Genomic DNA, 24,298 nt, shown 5'->3' with positions numbered 1-24,298 from the left:
CATCTCAATTCATAAATGCAAAATAAATATTACATCTTCCTCGAAGCAAATCATTAATAACGCTAAAGCTCTACATTAAACCACAATATTCAACCATTGTTATAGTTCAAGGACAGGCAAACACTGGGAATGAAGCCTAGTTTCCGGCGAAGCCTCTAGAACCATTATACAAACGATGACAGCTTGAAATATTATTTCTAACCCGTGAACTGGTCATGTTTTTCTTGGAAAGAATTTTATTTTATATGATCGAATAACATTTGTTTAGGTTTTGTTCAAAATAAAATGTTGGTCGATTGTGTGAAGATTACTATAATTAAGCGCGTCACACACGGTGAAGATACTATAATATTTGTTATATTTTATATTACAGTATCTTAACGCATCCGGTGTCAGCGTTCGGACCATCATTTTTCTTTTTGTCATAACGTACTAAGACCCCTGTAGAACCGCCATCCTGTTACAAATGACGCGAAATTTTGTGGGTCATTTGTAACAGGATGGCGGTTCTACAGGAGTCTTAGTACGCAATGACAAAAAGAAAAATGATGGTCCGAACGCTGATACCGGATGTGTTAAGATACTGTAATATAAAATATAACAGTATCTTAAGATAAAATATTATAGTATCTTCACCGTGTGTGACGCGCTTTATGTTGTCAAATTTGGATTTATAAAAGGTGATTTTATTACTAACAAATATGCATTTACATTTGGTATAACTTTTGTCTCTACTCTACGTTGATATTTCACAATAATTCACCCTAAGTTTGAAGTGTTGATTACTCCAATACATAGTTAACCAAATATATATCGAGATGAACAATAGCTCGCGCGTTTGCCATTCTTGCCGCGCAGTAATTCATTAAAAGCATCTTCAAAAGGCTGACAGAACTCATATTCCGTTTGAAAAAGAAAACTCCGCGTATTTACACATAAACCGGAAAAATCCGTGATTACGCTCCCTCCCGAACGACGCGGGAATAAAAAGAAATCTCCTAAAACGTCATTACGGACATAACTCCACTGTCCTCGGAATATATCTTCCATACAAAATACTTTAAGCGGAAACCTCATACGCATCATGACTCGACAATGGACGAATCCCGCTATCACAAGTAATAAAAGCACCGAGCGCTCACATTAAAATCTTATCCCTTTCTTAAATAAAAAATTCACGAAAAAATAAGAGTGGATACCTCCCCTCTATTATTCAAACCACCCCTGGCTCCCCGCGTTGTTACGGGCCAGAACGGGTCGGGCGCGGGCGAAGAAAACTCAAAGAAAATCTAACTCTGCTGCCACGTTGTAAAGATACTATTGCTGTATCACCTCTGAAACGCAATATATCAGAATTGAATTCTATTCCGGTGTGTTAAAGGTCGAATTCGTGCGGTGGGCAGGGGGTGTACGGCGAGGGAAACGCGGCTTAGTCGTTAGATATTTAAAATGAGATGCAGCGTAAGGGTGGGGTTCGACGAAATCCGAATTACCGGGGCGTATGTAATGATTTTCCCGGACGGAATTATGCCCCGGTATCGGAGACGAATTGGAGACTGGAAATTGGATGTTCTTTTTAGTCGGAAACGAGGGTTACCGATGGATCGATGGATGTTTCTGGTCGAAATAACTAATGCTATTGTGAGGACTTGGAATTTTTAATTGAACAGACTTTTACGTTGCTACGTATTGATTTACTTATGATTGTTTATCGAAGTATAAATGGGAGAAGATTCAGTTTTGTTTACGATGTTGGATGTACCAATAAACATTGAATGTTTTATAAATAGTTATTTGATACGTGGAAAATAAGTTATGTATGGTTAGAGTTACGTGATTGAATGTGATGATGGCAACGTTTAAATATAATTTAAATATAGAATTAATATTTATAGTTCTATGAAGAACTATATGTTAAGTATATATAAATCAAAGCAGTATTAGTTAAAAGTTAACTGACGTAAACTTTCGTACTTTATAAAATTTTAGTTACGTTTTGTAGACTAATGCGAACCACCAATCTGCTCAGCTTCGCTTAATTTTTGAACACAGTCGTCTGTTTCTTAAATATAAACGAACTGTCCCAAAACAGGGTCCCACTTAGGTCCTCACTAGGGTCACAAATCACAATAGAGCAGTTTTTCTAATTGCGATAAGAGGTCATTACCCCCGTCTCCTAGATAAGAGGTCGCTACGTGGCTCTGATGCGTCGTGGTGATATGTATAATTGGCATGGCTTGTAGATTGTGGCCTCTTGACTTGGTAACATGGTTTGAGATGTACCAAAAGCAACAGTAAAAATGATGTGTATATAAAAATAAAAGTCGTTATATGTATAAAATGTCTTGTACAGAATATATGTATATAAGCTCTTCTGTAGAAATAAGTTGAGTTAATTTGAAGTTGTATCGTGTAAATTCGATTTGTTGTCTTCAGCTATAAAGAAAATACATAATATTATCTTATGACAATTTTAAAGGCAAAATAATAAAAAGCTTAGATGTTAATTATTGATTCCTTTTAGTAAACTTAACTTGTTTGAAGCATATACAATTACCTACATTGATTTACAATCTAAGATTTTTATAATACCCGGAAATACCGGTACTAACCGTTACCGGTATTCATGTCGGTGCCAACACCGGTTTGGTGCCATCTATCATCTTGGATGTAATCCACGTTGGATCCCTAGGAGTCATGCCAAGATGGTTGATACACTGATTGTATCGTACACGACTACGAATGACACGTACAAGTTGTGGCAAACGGGCGTTTGGAACGCTGCGTTTTTCCTGATACTTCGTTAAGAGATATTTATTAGTTATATATAAAAGTACCTACTGTTAAATATCATTCAAAATAATATTAAGGGACTTCTTAACGTTAATCCTGATAGAATATTGTTCAAGAAATAATTCTGTTAAATGACTGTACATCCTGGCTTCTTTAATTTGTTTTACAATAAAATTTACTTGATAACAACATAAAAAAAGAGAATAAATTTATAGAATAAGACAAACATTTTCATGTAATTGCTGTAATCAGCATGTCCATTGCTATATATATATAGTTATCCAAATAATATGATTTACAGTACTTAAATTTTATAAGCCTCTCTTTTAAATACATTTGCAAATATATCTATGTACTAGGCCTGCAGACGTAACAAGTAGTCTAGGAACGCGACAGGAACGCAGCTTTAGCTACATTATTGCAGCGAGATTATGCAAAAGTGTACGTGAGCCACGCACACCAGGGTCCCGGTCATGCCAAGATGTTTGATACACTGATTGTATCACACACGACCACATACAACACGTACGAGCGTGTGTTGCAAACGGGCGGTTGGAACGCGACGATTTTCTGATGACGCTACAAAATAGCTGATAGCAGATAGTTTCTAAGAATTAATGAATATTATACATCTTTTATACCTTCTAAGAATTAATTAATGATGTCCTAAACATTGAAAGGTGCATGATCGCTACTTTATAATTGTTCAAATGTTTATCATAATAATTATTTTTATGTACCAGCTTTGAATATTAAGGTAGGGACAAAAATAAAATTTTAAACAAGAAAAGATTTGTTAAGCCATCCTTGATTTATAAATGGTGTAACTTACGCCACTTTGTTGTAAAGATATGAATTAGCATGTATCACATTTTTAGAATTGAGCACTCACATTGATAAAATCGTCAAGTGTTTCTATAAAAATATAGACGGGCGTTTTAATCGCGACGTTTTTACAATACCACACTCTTCAATATCATATTTACTGAGATGTAAATTAGCTATTTCGGTTTAAAAATCAAATAAGGTGAATCGAATTCTTGACGTGTGTCTTTTTGTGTATTTAAACCGAATAAAGTTATAGAGCATTTAGAATTTATGTAGTAATTATGATACAAGTAAAAAATTGTTTGCTTTTGCAAACGGGCGTTTTTAAAGCGTTTTAGAAGTAGTCTAGTGGGCGCCGATAAATGACACTTGATAATTGAATATTACCCTGTTCGATGCTAAAATTATCTCAAGAAGTAGATAAGGTTCTATTATAAGGGTTTCGATAATAATAATTAATTATTATTATCTAACTATTGTTAAATGGAAAATTACTATGGAGTGCTCTGATAAATTACGAGTACTCTTATGGTTGGACATACTTCTGTGACTTTTAAGCAACTTTGTCTGTTATTTTATTATTATTATTTCAATAAATCGGTGCAAATACAATAAATTTCATTTTAAATACAGCAAGAGCTTATAATTTAGCTTGTGAATTTGTATAACAGAATGTCACGGCTTTTAAGCATACCTAATTTTAATTTAATTATTTCATAATGTAATACTTTTTCTACGCTATTTTTAGAAAAAAAAATTATACACCATTTTCCTGTTTACAAGCTCCGTAATATAACTGCAATGAACAATCAACATCTGAATAAATCGATTCAGCATTTTACGAGAAATAACTAACCACAGTATCTTTATATCATCAGCAATTACTACAATATTCTAGCATACATCAACAAAAACTTACAGACCTCATGTCACATATTTCAAACTCATCTATTTTACATAGTCATCAAATTGCCTTCGCCGGGAACGAACCCGCGAGCAAACACGCGTGGGGAGCCTTGTTTACTGTCTCATATAAATGAAAGGGGAACAGACTGATCATTTTCATCTCATTCTTGGGGGAAGTTTTAATTCATCATTCAAATATTAATGGACTTAAATTTGCATACATTTTGTTCTAAGTATGGCTTTGGGTTTTCGTTTAAAATATATCAAAGATGTAAGCGTAGATATTGTAAACGATTTAATTTATAATACAGATAAATTTAAACTATTTTGAATACAATTACAATTCCATAGATATAAAATATGGTTGTTGTATCTACATTTTAGCTAAATATGTAGCTTGAAAAGTTGTTCCGAAAATATGTTGTGGGATCTTTACTATTGGTTCTTATAACGTTATAACTAGCTACTACTAGCTTCTGTACGCGGCTTCGCTTACATGCGAACCGATTATCCTCACGTATTTCAAATAAATAAAATAATGTTTGTTACTAAATGTCAATACAATCCGTTGATTAATTCTCATCAGAGTAACAAAACCTCGATCCTATACCGTAGACAGTGTCCTAGTATGAACTTAAACAGTAGGTATCTATACCTAGCCGAACTATTCTATAAAAATGAAGTATCAAATAATATCGCTGACACCACAAGTGTAGGCGTGTCGTGTGATTCCCATCAGATATCCGCCCATTATATAAAACTTAAGAGATAAGACACGATGATGGCTCCCTTGGTACATATCTGGTTTCCATATTGCACGTAACTTCAACTTAAATGTAGATAGTGTACATTTTTAAGTTAGTATAGCTACTTTGTTACTTGAATGGGTACTGAAAAGGTAAGTTATAAAAATGTAAATTATAAAAGTACCTACATTATATTATATTTTTTTATTTTAAAAAGTAAAATAATGTATTCTAATATCGGGATTTCTTATTCCCTTATTTCTAAATTGAAACTTTGTTTATTGATTAAAATGTATTTCAAAGATTTAAGTAAGAAAAACTCTTTTGAAACATATTGTATATTTCCTTTCTTTATGTACCAAAGATGAACGAACTACATTTAAACGGATTAAAAGAAACTACATGAAAGAGTTTTTGAAAATTTAGGTCAAAACATTCTATGAAAAAAGGTCAACCAACGTTTTAGAAATGTGAAATATTGTCAAAATTCAACATTACAACAGCGCACGCTATCTGTAAATAGGAGCACAATACATTGAAAACGTACTCATTGTACACAAAAGTTGTATCAAAAAGCTTTCATAATTTCAGGCAAGTTAATACAAAAGTCGGGGAACGCGGTCAATTTTTTCTATACCGAATAAAACTAGATGTAATCCGCAGACGAAGCGAAAGCGAGCGACCCCGAAATTGGAAGCCGCATTCATCCAGACAAAAGCTCTAAACACCCCGATGGCAAAAAGAAAATTTCCATCCCCTCCTTGATTTAAATTTCCCGCCCAGAGCGGGGCGGCGACGTGGGGGTGGCTTCCGCACAAAAGAGACGCAGCTCGACTTTCATAGAAAAGAATGAGACGACCGTATGTCCACCTGTTGCGTTACAAGTTTCATATTTTCGCGTTATCTTTTTTCTTTTCTTACGTAAAAGGATTTGAATGGCGCGCCGCGTGCATGCGTACTGGGCTTAGGTATCGAACGGTATCGATGCGCCGCGTCACGCGTACGGCCTAGCGCCTGACGCATCTTTCTTTTTTATTTAAGAGAAAGAAAATGCATCATTTATTTATTATCAAATATACTTCCAGTTTCATTACAAAATTTTTAATTTTGAAATGAGATAATTTTTGAACTGAATTGATAATTTCAAGGTCGCGTCATGGCAATACCGTCAGGTTATGGAGTAAGGCGACGGTTTTGGTATCTTTGAATATTACCAAAAATGTTTCACTTCTGACACGTGTTCTTGGCACACGCACTATTTTATGGAACCAAACTTTTATTTAGATAATAACTTGATACAGATAAATAAAGGAAGGTAGTTCTAATTCCTTGTAACATACGCATCAGTTTACTCAGGAGTCAGGATGAAGACAGAAATAAAAACTGTTTGTGTTACCGCTTCCGGTGGGTCGCGGGTTCGAAGCCAGCACGTGCTGCGGTTATTACGAAGAAATAATCTAATAAAATGTTTTTTTAGTTATTACTGTTTATGTTTATGTTCCAAGTTTACTAACTTGGTTTTTATCGGAAAATATTTTGAGCACAGTGCTAGAATTGTCGAGATATATCTGTACGATAAGCACAGATATGAAAAATATTTCGCGCATTGTAAATGCATAAATAAAGCCGTGTACACATGATCGTACAAATATAACTGAAACACAATTATTCACTAAAATTTAATACTACATCCGCTAACAATGATAATTGATATCATACCAAAAATAGTTATTTTTAAAAACAATCAATTATACGTCTAACAATATTCCCGTATCGATAATCCCGTACCATCGATCACGATTCTAATACAGATAAACGAAAATCAAATATTAATCTCCAATATGCGCACGCCTTTAGACAAGATATTTGGCAGATAGACTATCTACAGATTAGATATATAAACGGTTAAATTCACAGCTTACATGATTTAATGCCGTGTTTTAGTGTAATCGTAATAATGGACATGTTGACAACAATATCACGTGGTTGTCAATACAGCTGATAAGCGTTGATAAATCTCGATTTGCTCGCGTTTAGCACTGCGCAGTTGGTACCGTGGGAGTTTGATATTGCTGATTGTTTTGTAGCAAATGCGGGGGTTCTATCGGGAGTATTACTTTACGAACAATATAATATGTAGTTGGAATAGATTGAAGATTCTTCAATATAACCATCATACGATAACCGCAACAATATTTTTCATATAAAATTTTGCTTCACTTACAAATTTTAGCCATATCAACATATTTAAATCGCCACTTATTCCGATTAAAATTAACAATACAATTTATAATACTTCTACACTTACGTATAATTCCTTCATAAGGAAGACATATGCAAAAAGTTAATTTGCGATTTTTAAATCATCTATAATATATTTTTTACTTTAAAACTTACAAGAGCATACCTACTTGGTAAACATATTGTTATATTCTTTACTTTTTTATTTAAAATAGACACTAAACTTACCATAGAGACAGGCAGCGGGTGCGCACCACCGTTGGGGTAGGGGTAAGGCGCCATGAGGTAGCCCATGTTGAAACCGGCGGCTGGATGTGGCTCAAATTTACCTGCAAATAATATATTTTATTATAAACTGTGCTTATAAAACAAGGAAAACCTCTAAGTAAGTATACTGTATAATAAAGATATAAAATTTGTACGTATTCATCATGCAAGAACACATCCAACTGAAGTCTTATTACTTTTACTATTTTTGTAAGGAGCTTCGATAATGTGGGATTTTTTTTCATCAAAGAAATTTAAATAAGTACGCGAATATACTTTCTAGACATACGATACAGTGCGTCTTATGAGACAATTGCATATTCATCTCATGTCATCTTTTTTAGGAGTTTAACCCACAACTAAACTAAACGATCAGCAACAATCCTAGTCCTATTCTGGTTAAAAACTTCGCGCCCGAAAATTACATAGTAATTAACACAGAAAATATTCATTAAACTCTTTCAACCCAAGCCCCATATTAATAAAAATGAACTATTATTTTAAATAGCCACACTAAAATTGCTCAACATAATACGAGTATTAAAAATGTAGTAGCTTTTAGAAGGGTTGTACAGTCGTAGAGAAAATTATACCCGCACAGTCATTTACTTGCGTAATTGCACTCCTAGTGTGTATTTAGTATGTATGTATATATGTAGCTATTGTCTCGCTCTACGAACTAAATGGAACACTATTTTTGTGCATTTTCTAGGTGACAACTCTGGCAAGTGTTCAATTTTTCTAAGCTGGTCTGGAGTGAGTAAGTTTATAGCTATTGCGTTTTTAATTAATTTTAATTAAAATTAAGGTATGGGTAATAATGGTGTATTTTAATGCATGTATTTATTGATTAGATGTTTATAAAAACCGCTCGTATAAATGTTTATCGTACAACCAAGACAAACTTAACCAACTTTTAGTTATTTCATTCAGATAGAAAGGTTGCAATTTACCTGAGAGTTTCTTAAATGATAGAGACTTTCACTAAAAGTTTTAGACAATTCATCCCTTTAAGTAACTATATAAATGATATAAACCATGGTACCTACCTACCTATGTGTTACATTTTAATATTATTTTTCTATTTAGGTAAAGATATAAAAACAACGCAGTATCAATCTTTTTCTGTCCAAAAATCTTTCACATATTAGTAAAAAAACGCATAATTACCAAAAATGAACAAATATATTTGATAACGGAAATAAGAATGCAGTAGCACGGACCACTAAAACCTATGTACACATGTATTCCCGCGGCTTTGTTTGCTTAGGCCGGACCTACCGCGGATTCTTGGAAGGGCATCCTTGACCACACTATTTGTATGAGGAATACCTTGAGTTTGGGAATTTAATATCTCGAAAATTTAATTTTGAATTGGTATTTGGTGAAATAAAGTATCGGTTTAACCTGGCTAGCAAGCTGGTTTTAATAAAAAAATATCAATGTAAATACCTAAGAGAAAATTTTGTAAGTGAAACTTTATATGTGAAATATTTTTTTAAATCTATTGATTCCTACGTACCTTTTGGGAACATTGTTATAACTTACAAAAATTCAATATTATTATTTATTGTAAAATATAAATAGAAGACAATTTTTTTAACTTTATTAATTAAATGAATTTCAATATTCCTACGTACTTTTTAGAAAATTGTCTTGAAACTTACAAAATTCAATTTTTTTTTCTATAAAATATAAAAATTCAAAGTACCAGGCGCTCATGAACTTACAAGAGGCACGGAACAAACAGAGGTCACATTCAGTTCCGAACCGGACATGGTTCATATAATTTGCGCTCGACGTCACATTTTCGTTTGTTTTGGATGTTTGTCCGTGGGATCTCTCATCTCACACTTTTTTCCGCTATCTATATATATATTTCCGTTTTTGCTATTGTATTTGACATTTTCTTATCGATTTTATCTCAATAGATAATAGAGATATACCGGCAATATTTTTTTCGGATCCGATACGGTTCTGTGGTTTGCTAAAAGTTGCGCGATTATTTTTTTAAGTATGTATTTGCAATTTTTTTATCAATTATTATCAAAATACGTATTTTGAAAATCACAACTTAATATCACACGTCATAATAAAAATAACTATGCCCGGTATTTTTCCTAAACATTGCTATAACAGTTTTCATATGCCTTTTGACATAAAAATGCAATAAAAAAGTTAAACTTAATACACTTAACAGTTAAGTTAGCGACGGTAAATAAAGCTGATTTTCAGATTAGCGCGGCTACTGGTCAGCTTTCTAGGCATATTTCTTAAAACTGGTTTCATTGTTTTTCCTGCTATAATAGGATGACTAGGCTTTACAGAATCGCTGTATTATACAGTATACTTATAAATTATTATTATTAAATGGAGGAAACATTTGTTTGTAGATAAAATAAAAAGAACTATACCTCGATTTCGAATACTCTATCACTTGTAGAAGAACAAAAGTTATAGTTGTTGCAATAATATAATTTTGTTTTAAATCATGGCCAAGAGTTTATTACTATTAGTTTTAGTTGATCTTATTTTTTAATATGCAAAAATCATAGTTAATAGGTAATATAAATTTATATGTTTTATTACATCTTTCATGTATTTAAAACTTATGAAAAAATATTCTTGTATCCTCAACTTAACAAACACCCTAAGTACATATTTCAAAGAATAAAAAGTCAGACACTGGAATAAAATATTAGTTGTTTAGCAAAGAAAATATTAAATAAATCCTAACATGGGTAATTCAATTCGTTTAAATAAATAAATCTATACCTATTTAAAGAATTCAGGGTATTAATCTAGCTTTCTGATTAATTATGCTAAACTAGAAAATAAAGGCGTATCACACAATCGATTTAAAGTGCGTTTTATTCATTATTTTTAATTGAATTTTGACCTAATATTTAGGGCGATATTCAGACTCCTTTTTTTAAATTATTCCTCCCTTAAATGTTCACTTAAAATATCCTTACTTAAGGTTTACACGGTATAATAGATAACTTACGTTATCACATAATTATGGCATACATTATAATAAACAGGATATACCTATTTTTATTACATTTGAATCAATTTAATAATAACTATGTTCTTTCAAACCTGTTGACATTAAATAATGTTGTATGCACCACAACTGATAAAAACCTTTTTTATCTCATTCCAGTGTTAATGACCCGTCTCAGATCTAAAGATACATTATCTAGGTGACATTTTAAAACTTTATTAAACAAGTATCTCTATATTTACTGCGATAATTAAAGAACTATCTATGCTAAGTGACCACGTTATGCAAAAAGTGGGAATTTTTATAAAGAAGTTAATGTCTTGTTTTTCATTGGGCTTATTAGTCTCATTTATCATTGATATTTTTGATAAATGAATACTTTACGATTATATGATTATAAAATGACTTGTCATCGCTGTTATTTACATTTTACAAGTGTGAGTAGCTGTAGAAATGTACTTGGAAGATTTAAACAAATATTTTTATATTTTTTTTTTCGCACTAATCAATTAATCATGTCATGTTCATCTGTCATACTTTAAAAAAAAATCAAATTAATCTTTACTTCATATTACTACTTACAACATACTGCAAACAATATCCTTAAAGTATTATAATATAACGTAACAATATCTATCTGGCTCAAAGTATTAGGTTTAAAGTTCTAGTATGCTTCTAGTATATCTATATAGTATACTACACTCACCCTAAGTGCTATAGTAGGCAAATTTGCATAAATATAAAGTTCCTAGGCGACAGACGCTAGACAGACGAGGTACGGTTTTAAAATATGCTTAGCATTTATGGGTTCTATATATTTTATACTGTATAATATTTGATATAGTTAGTAAATAAAAAAGCTTTCCTTTTCTTAACAAACACCTTGCCTGGAAGAGATCGCTCTTAAGTGATAAGGCTCTGTGCTAGTCTAGCTATAAGTTTTACTTTTAAGAATATAGGTATTTGTATACCAGTGCAGTAAATTGTTATAAATTAACATAGGTACACCTACATAAGTAATACCTAAGACAATAAAAAAAACCTTAACGAAGTACCTATATAGATATCCAAATAGAATGTTCAACAATATTGATTAAAATAATAAGTAAGTTCTAGAATATCGGCGTATGAAATTAATAATTAAATCAATTTCCGATGGCACAATATTTGAACGCGACTTTTCATTTTGCGTGTCAATTAAATTTATATTGAATTAGGGTTGAATTCGTTGTAATTACTAATTGTATAATTATTAGATTATTGCTCTGTTTGGAATGTGCAAATGTTTTTAAGTGTAATGAGTAATCAATTTGATACGGAAATTATTGAAGTACCTACATAATTTTGTTTAATATTTGCCATTTGGATTCTTCAGTGCTTTATGTATGGGAACTAAATTCGCCATATTATGAATATAGTGCTGTTCTTTACAGTTGAGTTTTAAAAGTGTATCTGTATATGGCACTTAACTTAAACATTAAATACAAAATATCGGTTCTTATTATGTAATCTTTAGGGATTTTACTTTCCTTCTTTTAACATACATCAATGGATTCCAAGATTCAAACAAAATTTGCATCCGCAGCTACCAGGAACCCATAAAATCCCAAGAGAACAAAACGCACAATCACCCAGTGGCCACTCGCAAAAAACTCGTTAATCTAACAACCTGAACTTAATTGTGAACGCATATCAAGATCCAATTAGAAGTTGGGTATAATGACATAAAACATCAGGCTTGCTTCAACGCAAATCGTGCGAGCAGGACGAACATATTGTATCGTGTGAGAGCAAGCGAGAAAGATGACAGCGTGAGAGAAGATGTAGCATTATAGATTTAGTATGGTGTCCATGCGAATGTTGGTTCTTATAAGGATCTGTTTTGTAAGCAAAGAGTGTGATTTATGACGACAAATTGTTGTCATTTATTGTTAAAGCGATGCGTCGAGTGATGAAAAAGCTGCGTCAAGTATGCTAGCTTGTAAGTAGAGTTCTGGTAAACTACGTACTGGTATATTTACCAAGAAATAGATCAAGATGTGATTTAATTTTTTATTACATACTAGCTTCCGCCCGCGACTCCGTCCGCGCGGATGTCGGTCTTCGCGTGGATGGTTTATTTCTCCATTTTGAGTAACTCTGACAATGACATCTTATAAATATCTATTGGACCCAAATACGGCTAGGCCTATAATAATACGCAAAGTGTGTTCGCGGTTCTACAGAACAACGTCTATGGATAAAACTGAAAAATTAAGATTATTTTTTTTTTACGTATTTTTCCAGGATAAAAAGTATCCTATTTTACGCCCAGGATAATAAGGTATAATTAGGTATACCAAGTTTCATCGAAATCGAACCGTTAGTTTTTACGTGATGCCTGAACATACAGACAGACAGACAAAAATTTTTTTAATCACATATTTGGGTTTGGTATCGATCCAGTAACACCCCCTGCTATTTATTTTTTCAATATTTTCAATGTACAGAATTGACCCTTCTACAGATTTATTATATGTATAGATTCAAAATATAACTAAGTATCTGTATTGTTTTTATAAGTTGGTACCTAACCCAAAAATCAGAAAATGTTGGTAATTCCTCTATGAATAATATTCAAACCACTACCTCAACAAACATTAAAATATGTACTTAATCTTATTTATTTTTCAAAATCGTTTCATAAATTCCGGACATGACATTAAACACACAACTAACATACTTATATAATATCAATGTAGACAACTCGTATCATTCTAGTTCACGTTAGCGCCAAACATACATAAAAGTAATTTAGATAAAAATCTCCGGAATTAATCTCATTGAAACTGAGTTATAATCTGACGACTTCGATTTCTCGCATCATTAATTGGATTACTCCGAATATATTATCTTGGGTTGAAATTAATTGTATTTATTTTATATTTCAAGTCCAATTTATGCGACTTTATGTTGAATGTTGTAATAGCTTTTTATTAGTTCGAGTTGTAATAAATATTTAAAAGTTCATTAATTGTACTACTTTATATTTTTATATTTTGAAATTGTGTAACTTCTTAAAAGATGTTCAATTTCCGTTCAAAAAACCTATAGATAACAAAAATTATCTCTTTGCTATCTCTAAATTATATCATTTGGTATCTATAAATTGATATACAAACAGATTAATCTTGCAATGCAATTGACTTGAAATGCACCTCGTTGGCATAAACGAACCCGCAGGCGAAGCTAGTGGTATAATTCTATTCATAGTCAATTAGCATCTACTTCACTTATACGCACTATCCCATAATTTGTTAACCATAAAACATCAATAAGTACAGTCAGCACCACAAGTATAACTCCTAAATCAAAAGTTAAAGCACTTTAAAGGCTCGAAATTCTTGCGCCCGTTGTATTGTTTTTTTTTCCTCCATCGGTCGTGGAGACTTGATCAGATTAGACCATGGAACCGGTTACTCGAAAACATCCCGTGGAAAAAAGTAACAAAAAACAACACTAATAATAACAAATAACGAGGCGTTCGGCCCTGGATAGTGATGTGACTTGTCGATAAGTTCGTATTAGGGAATAACATTTTTTAATGTTGTTGGTGGTTTTATGTGTTGTTATGACGCATTTTTTAAGTGAAACGTTTTAAATATTTACTTTCATCAAATTTTTTTCTTCTTTAATGGTGATTTGTTTTTTTTTTAATCGAGTACCCATGCATTACATTTGAAATAAATAACAATTACATTTAATTGCAATTAATATTAATTAACTTTACCATATCACAAACGTATACTAAACAATATCACAAGGCCTACATTAATTAGCCCTCACATAAAAGCATGAAACGTGAATATAAACCAGAATAATTTCCGATATAAAATTCTTTTTCGTTCAAAGCAGTCCGTCGATGGCCCTCCACAAGAGTATTGATCGAATTCTGATGACGTGGCCCATTGACCGCCTCTCTACGTCTTATCTAGTCTGCGTTCAACGTTTAATATCCACGTAGACGAGTGGATGTGTATAATTATATGCAAGCCCTAATATTTTTAGTTCTTATACGGATATATCACGTGGATTATGCAACCATTTCTTATTAATACTGTGTATATGAGCTTTTTGAATAAATATTCGGAATTTGATAAAGTTATGTTTATAAATAGTTACAAAAAAAATATTTAGAATCTATATTCATTAATATCTGTAAGTCTAATGATACATAGCTTATTTCACAAATGACTGACATCATTATAGTCTCTATTTGCGTAACATATAAATAATTCCTAATAATAATATACCATTTTTTATGACACATATATTCTGATTTCTGTACCATTTAAATCCAAACTTTACATTTAATATCAATTTTTATACTTCAAAACTATCGATAAACACCACCACATCACTACTCGATTCGAGATGAAATTATACGAAAATATTGTAACGATAGTGACAGATGATTATAAGCTGGCGATAAAACACACATAATTCTCACATAATGGGCCCTTAGGGTCCCATTACGAGCCATTTTCACCTCAGTACTGAAATCAATTTCACATCGAATTTACTAGGAATCCTAATACTTTAGTAGGTAAATTGTTTATTGCTAAGACTGTGTAAGTTTGTGTGATTTTGAAGTTGAGAATTTTATGTCGGAATTCAACAATTCCGGCCACAACTTAGTAAACTTCAAAGTTTTATGCATTAAATAAGCATGAATATATACTCGTTATTATAAGATGATTTTTACGAATGTACGTAGTGAATGTGTAGGTACTGTCGACAGTTTTAACGTAAATTTAAATATGTAATAACAACTATGTGTCGATCAAAACAAAAAGTCTCTACTTTATCTATACATATATCTATACTTAAAATGTCTTTACATTTCAATCTTTAACATAATTACAATGTTGTACAATGTACAATGTATTTTTGAAAAATATTTTTGATTCCACTGTCAGCCCTGATTAATATGAGCCTCTGCGTTTTCCTCGATACTCGATCATAATTGTCATTTTATTTTAAGTAGCGAAATGTGATAACGAAATACCGAAATGACATCGGATATTTTGGACGAAATAAGGTCAAGATTTTATGCGAATACCTTTAGGTTCAGAGGTTTATGTCCTGGGTTCAAGTTTCTTAAATGATGCGATAGAAAATCATATTTTTCTATATACATAATACAGGGTCAAGTTATTATTAAACTAGGTTTCCACCCGCGGCTCCGCCCGCGCATCAAAGAAAAACCCGCATAGTTTCCGTTCCCGTGGGATTTCCGGGATTGCGTCATTTTTCCGGGATAAAAAGTAGCCTATGTCTTTTCTCGGGTATCAAAATATCTCCATACCAAATTTCATGAAAATTGGTTCAGTAGTTTAGGCGTGATTGAGTAACAGACAGACAGACAGAGTTACTTTCGCATTTATAATAATAATAGGGATTGGTTAGCTGTACAAAATTGTGTCAATGGATTCAAAATCGTCTGGTTATTGAAATGTAATATGTATAAAAAATTATAATCTAAAGATGTGTAAAAGGTCAAAATTGTATTTGTTTATGAAATGTCTTGCAGTTTTGACTATCTTAGGGCCGATTTTTCAATGCTTGGATAAAAATTATCCGTCCAATAAAGTATTACACGATAATATTAAAATGTCACGTAAACTGTCAAATACGGGCAATTAGAATACGTTTTTTAAATGGTAGTTTTATAAATTATTCGACGAATAATTTTTATCCAAGCATTGAAAAATCGGCCCTTAGTTATATAGAAGCTACATAATAATTAATCTATCTAACCTAACAACCGTAAACATTCAGTGAAACAGATGCAAACAGATAGGTAAAGGACCTCAATGTAATTTAACTATTTTTCAATTGCATATTATGAATACGTCAAACGTGTATTAGCGTAACCACGCGTAACTTAAAATGCCAAACATAGTCATGCACATCACCTGTTTTCTTACTATTATATAAAAAGAGGCTATTTGAAAAGGGCTTCATTACAAATTACAATATATGTATAACGTTACAAAGTATACTCTACTAGCTGTCGCCTGCGGCTTCGCTCGCGTGAACACAAATTAATAAACGTCAAGTAGGTAATATGTTCTGAGCCTTCAAAAAGCCGACTTATCTTTAGGTAAATGCTTTCTTAAAAATTGGATAAATCGTTAAATATTAAAAATTAATCATGCCAAAGACAAAACTTTCATAAGATTTTTTCTGTGTGAATTATTCCGTATCTCCAGATATGCTTACCAAAAACTGGACTGAGATCCGATTTAACTGATAATTTTCCCGAATAAGGCTCTCCGGACTTTTCCTGTGAACAATATAATTTCATATTAGATATACATTAAAATGACAATAGTATTAAACTAACACACCAAAAAGCGAATTAATAATAATTCTAATATGTTCTGCATTGGAATAAAATTAAAAAAATAATAAATTCGAATTTCTAATATTATGTTCTGTATTCTAATTTTACACCTTAATTTCTATAATATAAAAAAACATTCAAATGTTTATTAACTTTTGATAATAATATTTGAATATAATGATGTATTTAATTCCCCAATTCAACATCAATTACCAATATTTAAATAGGTACTAGATTGCTTCGTCATTCAATACCAAATCACGAGTCGAATTTACATCCCAATTCCTAACACAACAAAAACTAAAAGGGGCGTATCATGCAACCGTTCGCTTCCCCAAACACTATCCAATGTAAACTAATAATGGACATAACAAATCGTAATGTTTCCGCTATCATTAATTCGAGCACATTTCCTCTGTCAATACTCCAGTGGAGCGTTTAGAATCACGACACCTTACTGATAGTGGGGGGTTATTTTTGTAGCATGCGATATTACGATTGTCGTATGCGATTTTTTGTGATAAGATGAGCTTCGGAACTTTGGTTTTTTAAAGTGAAACTTTTATTACATCGTCTCAAACTTTTTGGTCTGTGTAGCGCATGTCGCGTGTATCGCGGCTGCCGAGTAGGTATACCTACTCGGCAGCCGACCGTCACGCGACATGCGCTACACAAAGCAGTGTTCGGAACCGTTCGAACAGTTTCACTTTTACCGTGGTTTTATAAAACCACACAACATTTTTTTTATTATTTAGATTAAACTTACATTTATGTGTTATACGTTTTTAGTTTACTTTAACTTGTAGTCTATAAAATATATCTCATGGGCAGTTTTATTTCCTACGACATTTATTAAGACGTTTATGTGAAGGTACATAAGCATCTTTTTAAAATTTATCATCATAAAATTTTAAACTTAGCTCAAAATGTTGGTCCGGGAGCCAGCAGCAGATTTTATGACCAAGTTCCTCTCAAGCGGTAATTAGTAAAATGCATCAAAGTATAGTATTATGAAGCCTCGTGAACGTCAGCTGGAGCTCGGTTGGGGGGAAGAGCGGTTGTAGCCTCCCGTATCAGCTGACGGTTTTTCCACCAAGATACAGCCAGCTGACATATATATTTATCCACAGTTACATATAAGCTATCATCAGGTAAATTTTTGTTTGAGAGGAAATAACGGAAAATAAATTTTTCTTTAAATTTAACTTTCATGTTCGAGACACCAGCTGACGTATAATACACCATGTTGTAACCAGCTGACTATTTTTTTTCGTTGAGATATTGGGTTAGCTACAATTTGACAAATTTTTAGCTGAGAGGAAATGAATGAATGAATGTATTTTTTTTCCTATGTGCGTGGGAGGCACCCCCCCAACCGAACGCCAGCTGACGTTCACGAGGCTTTATAATACTATACTCTCATGCGTCTGACGAATTATCTCTTGAGAGGAAATAGTTAACCAAATTTGCACCTGGCTCCCTAACAGCCTATAGTCGTTCGTTAGTGTAGGTAGTAAGAATGTTACCAGCATGCGAACAATCACAAGCGGTGTTCAGAATACACCCCCGCTTCTTTTACGGGGGTTGTAATTGAATAAGTCAGAATCAGTTTACCCCACTCGCCAGTGTTTACCCCAAATATCGAGGGTAATAGTCCCAATTGATGGATTCTTAAGTCATTGTCCATTTACGACCAATTTTCTACTTAACGTGGGGACTATTTGATTTCTTTATCTGGTCAAGTTAATAGAGGTAATATTTAAGAAGTTAGTTAAAACTTCGGTTCTAAATTGGTTGATTACGAAACATTTTTTATATACACTTTAGTTTTGTAGTTTTCTGTGATTTTCATTTCATGTTCGATGTTTAAAACAATTAAATGTAATTCTGTATTCCTACGAAATTGCATAACTTATTAAGATGCTTAAGGTGTTAAAAAGTTTTTAAACAATAGGAGAAAAAAATTGTAGCTCTACAATGATGATACCTTGGTGTAATTAAACTATATAAAAAAAGTCCACAAAGCATATAATTAAAACATTATCGAAGAAATTCACTAACTACCAAGCAAATACTTAGAACAGTGCTGATCAAAAGTTCTTGTTAAACTTTTGTTTTGAATTCGTCACACAAATCGGTCAGAAACACGTGGTACGTTGCCCTCTACTAGCTTATTTAAAACTGATCTTTATTAATTTGCATTAGATGCTATAATAGCTTAACGTAGTTTTACTGTGTCCTCTATTATAAAAAATACGAACACTAATAAGTATAGTTTTAAGTGTGATTGCAAATCATCAATGAAAAAGTTCTTATAAAAATATTAACTTCAATTATTATCTTTATGTATTTTGGTTCAAAATTCAAATCAACCTATATATTTTCACAAGTTAATATAAAAAATACACATACAATAATAAATAACTGTTTATATTGGCAGCGATTCTCCGAATTGGGTGTTATTTTAGGCACATTATTATGATAGTGATAATATTAATGTTCATTTAATTTTGTAGCCTTTTTCATTACAATGATGTAAATAAACCACCGAAAAGCTCGTCATTCAGTGAAATATTACGATAAAAGTTTTTATTCAAAAACTGAATAAGTAGATAAGAATTTGTGATCGGAAGTGATAAAATATTATACGATAGTACAACTACGTAAATAAACAATGAATTTTACAAGAATTTTAATCTTAATCTGTAAGAATTACCTATTCAACGTCAATTTGAAAAATACTCAACAAGTGCTATGGCACTTTTATATTTATTAAAAATAACTGTATGCAGTTATTTTCAGTAAATTAAATGTAATGCCACTTTTGAGTCGAACTTGCTGTCACATCTGGCTACGACACAAAAATCATATCATGAAATTCGATGTGACGTGAAATAAACAAACATACTTGTGCATTTATAATACAATATAATATATTATATCAGCTTTTTGCCGCGTGTTGCGAAAAACTGAACAATCTAAAACTTTCCTCCAGAACCACGCTATCCATTGATAAAGCCATATTAACAATCATTGCAGTTGTTTCGCAAACAGACGGACACGACTGACAAATTTGTTTTACATATAGTGAAGGTTTAATAGCGTTCAGTGCACGACGATCTTTATCCACTGTTTGATCGCAAGCGAGTGGCCACTGGCTCGAATGGCAATAATGAAATTCCTGTGACGCGTCACATTTTTCCAGAGGTATTTTTAAATAATAAATTTATTAAAACACACGAAAGATCGCGGAGGATTGAAAGTGTTTTGTTTTTTATTTACAGTTTTAGATACAATTGAATACGCTGTATCTTACCAAAATCGTTACAATTTGAACTACTAAAGACTTACTTAGAGATTAATAAAAAAAATTATTCTGCAAAATACCTACCCATCGGTACCTTTAGGTAATATTATAGGAGTGTAAAGGATCTGTGAAATATCAGATTTAGGTATGCTACGCATGTAGAATAGCAGCAATTATTTTCACCTCAAGTATCCTAAAATCGAAACAAATTAATGGTTAATTATCCCCACCACCAAAAAATGATTTACCTACCTTACATAGGTGTATAAAACTATATTTTCAAAATTAGTCAACAAAGTATTAAAAAATTACGATACATATCAAATATTTCATAAAGAGGTGACAAAAATAAACATAAAGCCACTGGATTATTTATTTTCAACATCTTGATGTCAAGATAAATGCAATTACAGGCCATTTAAGTCTATGTAATTGATGAGAGGTAGCGGGTTCGAAGCCAGCTTGTAATGGTGAAATAAATACTACTTAATACCGCTACTGTGTTTAATAGTTAAGCACGTAATTAGTTTTATGGTTATATAAACTTGTTAGTTTTAAGATTTATTCGTGTTGATCGTATTTTTAACTTCTTTATGTAATAGTGTAAGGCTTATTTTTAATTGTATTAAATAATAGATAGCCTGTATCTCAGCACATATTGATTTATAAAATGATTGATATGAAAGGAATCCTCTTAAAAACAGATAGCACATTCCAAATAAAAAAAACAATATAAATACAGATAAAAAACAAACTTGAGAACCTACTACAGGTAGTAATGACGTCACGAACGTCAGTGTTATCTTAAGTCTAGATATGGTCAGGTGATCGATGTAAGTACCTTTTGATAAGCATATCTTTTTCATATCTAACAGGAATCATTCTTAATATTAATCGTTATGTATATATAATTTTGGGAAAAAACTAAATTTTAAAATCACTACATACGAAAATTATATCACAGTGTTTTTAACTATATTCCGCCAAAGAATTGTGTATATTTCGTAGGTCCAAGAATTGACTGATAAAAAAAAATAATTGAAAATTGTGTCCTGGCAGAACAACAAATGGGTGAGCTCGTTATAGTACACAATATTTTTTATTGTTCCCAATTAGGTACTTGTTAATCCTCTCTTATTTACATACGTATCAATATCCAATAAAAAACAAGCAATAATAAATTACTGTCATAACTTCGATATGTTACATGTCAATTTAAAGGTTAAACAAACATAATGCCGCATTTTTATTGTGCAAATAATTTCGTCAGAATTAACACCAATATGGCAGAAATTTAAATTTAAATACCAATAACCATAAAATTTAATAACCCATCTAATGTGGAACAATTTTGAAATTCGCAATTATAAGCAAGCTTAATTTAGAATTCGATCATAATACCTAATTTGGTTTTCAATAGCCTAATAATGATAAGTTTTACGTAAATAAAACGTGGTATTTTAGCAATTTGTTTGTACTTTTGCGAATACTAGCATCAAAGCATTAAGTTTCTCTTTATACTATTCTAGCATGAAATAACATACTAAACATTTAGGTATAATTCAATTTATAATACTTATATTTAAGTTATAAGCAACATTTTTTTTCATTCTTACAATAAACAAAAGCTTAGTATAGCTTTGACTAAGCTTTTTAAATATCTTAAAATGTCAAATCGCAAATAATCCTTCCACGCAATAATACACTACAGGCCCATGTTGAAAAAATTATGGGTCATTTGACCCACCACCTGACCTATCTAGAATGATATAAGAGCATAAAATAATAAGATTCAGCACTATGACGTCACTTGTAAGCTGTCCACCTGAGTGCAGATGAGAATTCGAAGGTTCAGGTAGAGATTTTCTCCCCTTGTCTCCATGATTTTTGTACGGCGTTGCGGAATAATGGCTTAAAAGCAGTATAGAAATAATTTGGAAAATCCAAAAGTGCACGCCTCATAATTTTTTTTTAATAATTATTTATTAATTATTATTTTTGTTTATTTAATAACAATTAAACCACATCGAAGCAGACCCTGAAAAATGAAAGGGTTCTATTCCTGAGCATACTCAAGCGTAAGAGAAAAAAAAAGACTCGATTAGTAAAGTATTTCGGTCGATGGATCCGCACATACAGACACACGGACGTCCAAGACAGAACTTTTTTAAACTGTTTTTTAACTAGTTTAAATAACAAAAATGACATCAAAAATATCATGAACGTTAAAAATAGTGTTTTTTCTTAATATGTGTGTGTATGTATTATCTTACAAGTGCAATGTATGATACATAAAGACATTTTAAGTTTGAAAAATCAGATGTTTTGCGCGAAGTGACAGTAGTACCCACCTCAACGCTTCGCTTATGAGGCGTGCAATAGTATGACACAGATGCCGTCCAAAAATGGTGGTCCACAAAGTCAGAATTTATTTTTATTTTTCGACAGTTGCCGGGGTAAATTTGGTCATTTGATTTTGTACGGCATCTGTGTCATACTATTTCTATACTACTTTTAATCAATTATTCCGCAACGCCGTACAAAAATCATGGAGACAAGGGGAGAAAATCTCTACCTGAACCTTCGAATTCTCATCTGCACTCAGGTGGACAGCTTACAAGTGACGTCATAGTGCTGAATCTTATTATTTTATGCTCTTATATCATTCTAGATAGGTCAGGTGGTGGGTCAAATGACCCATAATTTTTTCAACACGGGCCTGTAGTCTATAACAAACGTTTCAATATCGAAATTACAAAATTATCAAAAAACATTAATTGTTCGTATTCCAAATCTGTTCATAAATAAACGAATTTCGAACCCTATTAACGGTCGAAATTTCCCAATAAACGAAATAAATCGTGGCATTACGAGCCTGTGGTGTTATTAATGTTACAAGTTCAATTCTCGGAACGGACTCGTGTTTTTTTATTCCTCTCAACCCTGAGTTTCGGTCACGAATCGTTTCAAAGATAAATAGTAGGTGATGACGTCATGGTTTAAGTATTTTGCGTGGAGCAGGGTTTTGGGTTTGGATAAATAGGTATGTGTTCTTTGGTTTGGGTCTTATTATCACCTTATTAATTAATAATCTCATTTTAATATATAATATGTTCACATATCAAAGACAATTTTTATTTTTTATCATATAGGAAGGGTATAGGTATTTAATTTAACATTCTTTATTTTCAATGTTCTTGATAATATTTGAATAAAGGTACCCAACATAAATATTTTAGTAGGTAGGTAACCTACATCATTGGTATAAAAGATACCCAAAAATAGGCGAAAGTTATCGAAAGTGTCTACAAATAGAAAGGTTAAGGTTAATCCACACATTCCGAACAAATAAAATAATAATATCTAATAATAGGTTATAAAAATACACAGCTATAAATAGGTATTATCATATGTTCACACGCAATTAGATCCCTGCTGTCTCATTAGCACCACCGTCGGTGCTGAGCCACATACATTTATCTCTTTCACACCTACGCAAAAACCACCGCTATCTCCCTCTAATTGATTGATTTGATGCGTCCGCAGGTTTTGTTTTTCCTTGCAGAAGCCTTGACTCTTGATTAAACTTGACAAAGATAGTTTTACAAAATATCGCTTACATTGTTTGTTTAACACTTGATTTGACGGCATTTTTTGGTTGTTTTTTTGTTTCAAATCAAACATTGGAGATGTGATTTTTCGATTGTATCATCTACGTATTTGGTGTGTGTACAATGTTTATTATAAGGGTTAGTTTACGCTGATAAAATACCTTTTAAGGCTTGAATGAATACTTTTAACTATGTCATCGTACT

At 32.0% G+C, this 24,298-nt stretch overlaps 1 protein-coding gene across 2 annotated transcripts in view; it reads right to left on the bottom strand.

Moving 5' to 3' along the window:
• The window catches only part of pan (transcription factor pangolin), a 139,989-nt gene that overhangs the window by 64,421 nt on the left and 51,270 nt on the right, over positions 1 to 24,298 (bottom strand). For both annotated transcript variants that reach the window (XM_090115909.1, XM_090115908.1), the window contains exons 3-4: positions 17,053 to 17,116; positions 7,743 to 7,843 (exon numbers count right to left, since the gene is read on the bottom strand). In XM_090115909.1, coding sequence (XP_089972035.1) covers positions 7,743 to 7,843; positions 17,053 to 17,116 — 165 coding nt within the window. The remainder of the gene's footprint in view (positions 1 to 7,742; positions 7,844 to 17,052; positions 17,117 to 24,298) is intronic.

Source organism: Colias eurytheme, chromosome 24 (assembly GCF_061535395.1).
Source record: "Colias eurytheme isolate Ceu_HAF_F1 chromosome 24, ilColEury1 Martin Lab GWU primary, whole genome shotgun sequence".
In the NCBI taxonomy this organism is placed as follows: domain Eukaryota; kingdom Metazoa; phylum Arthropoda; class Insecta; order Lepidoptera; family Pieridae; genus Colias; species Colias eurytheme.
This window is presented reverse-complemented; position numbering and strand designations above follow the sequence as displayed.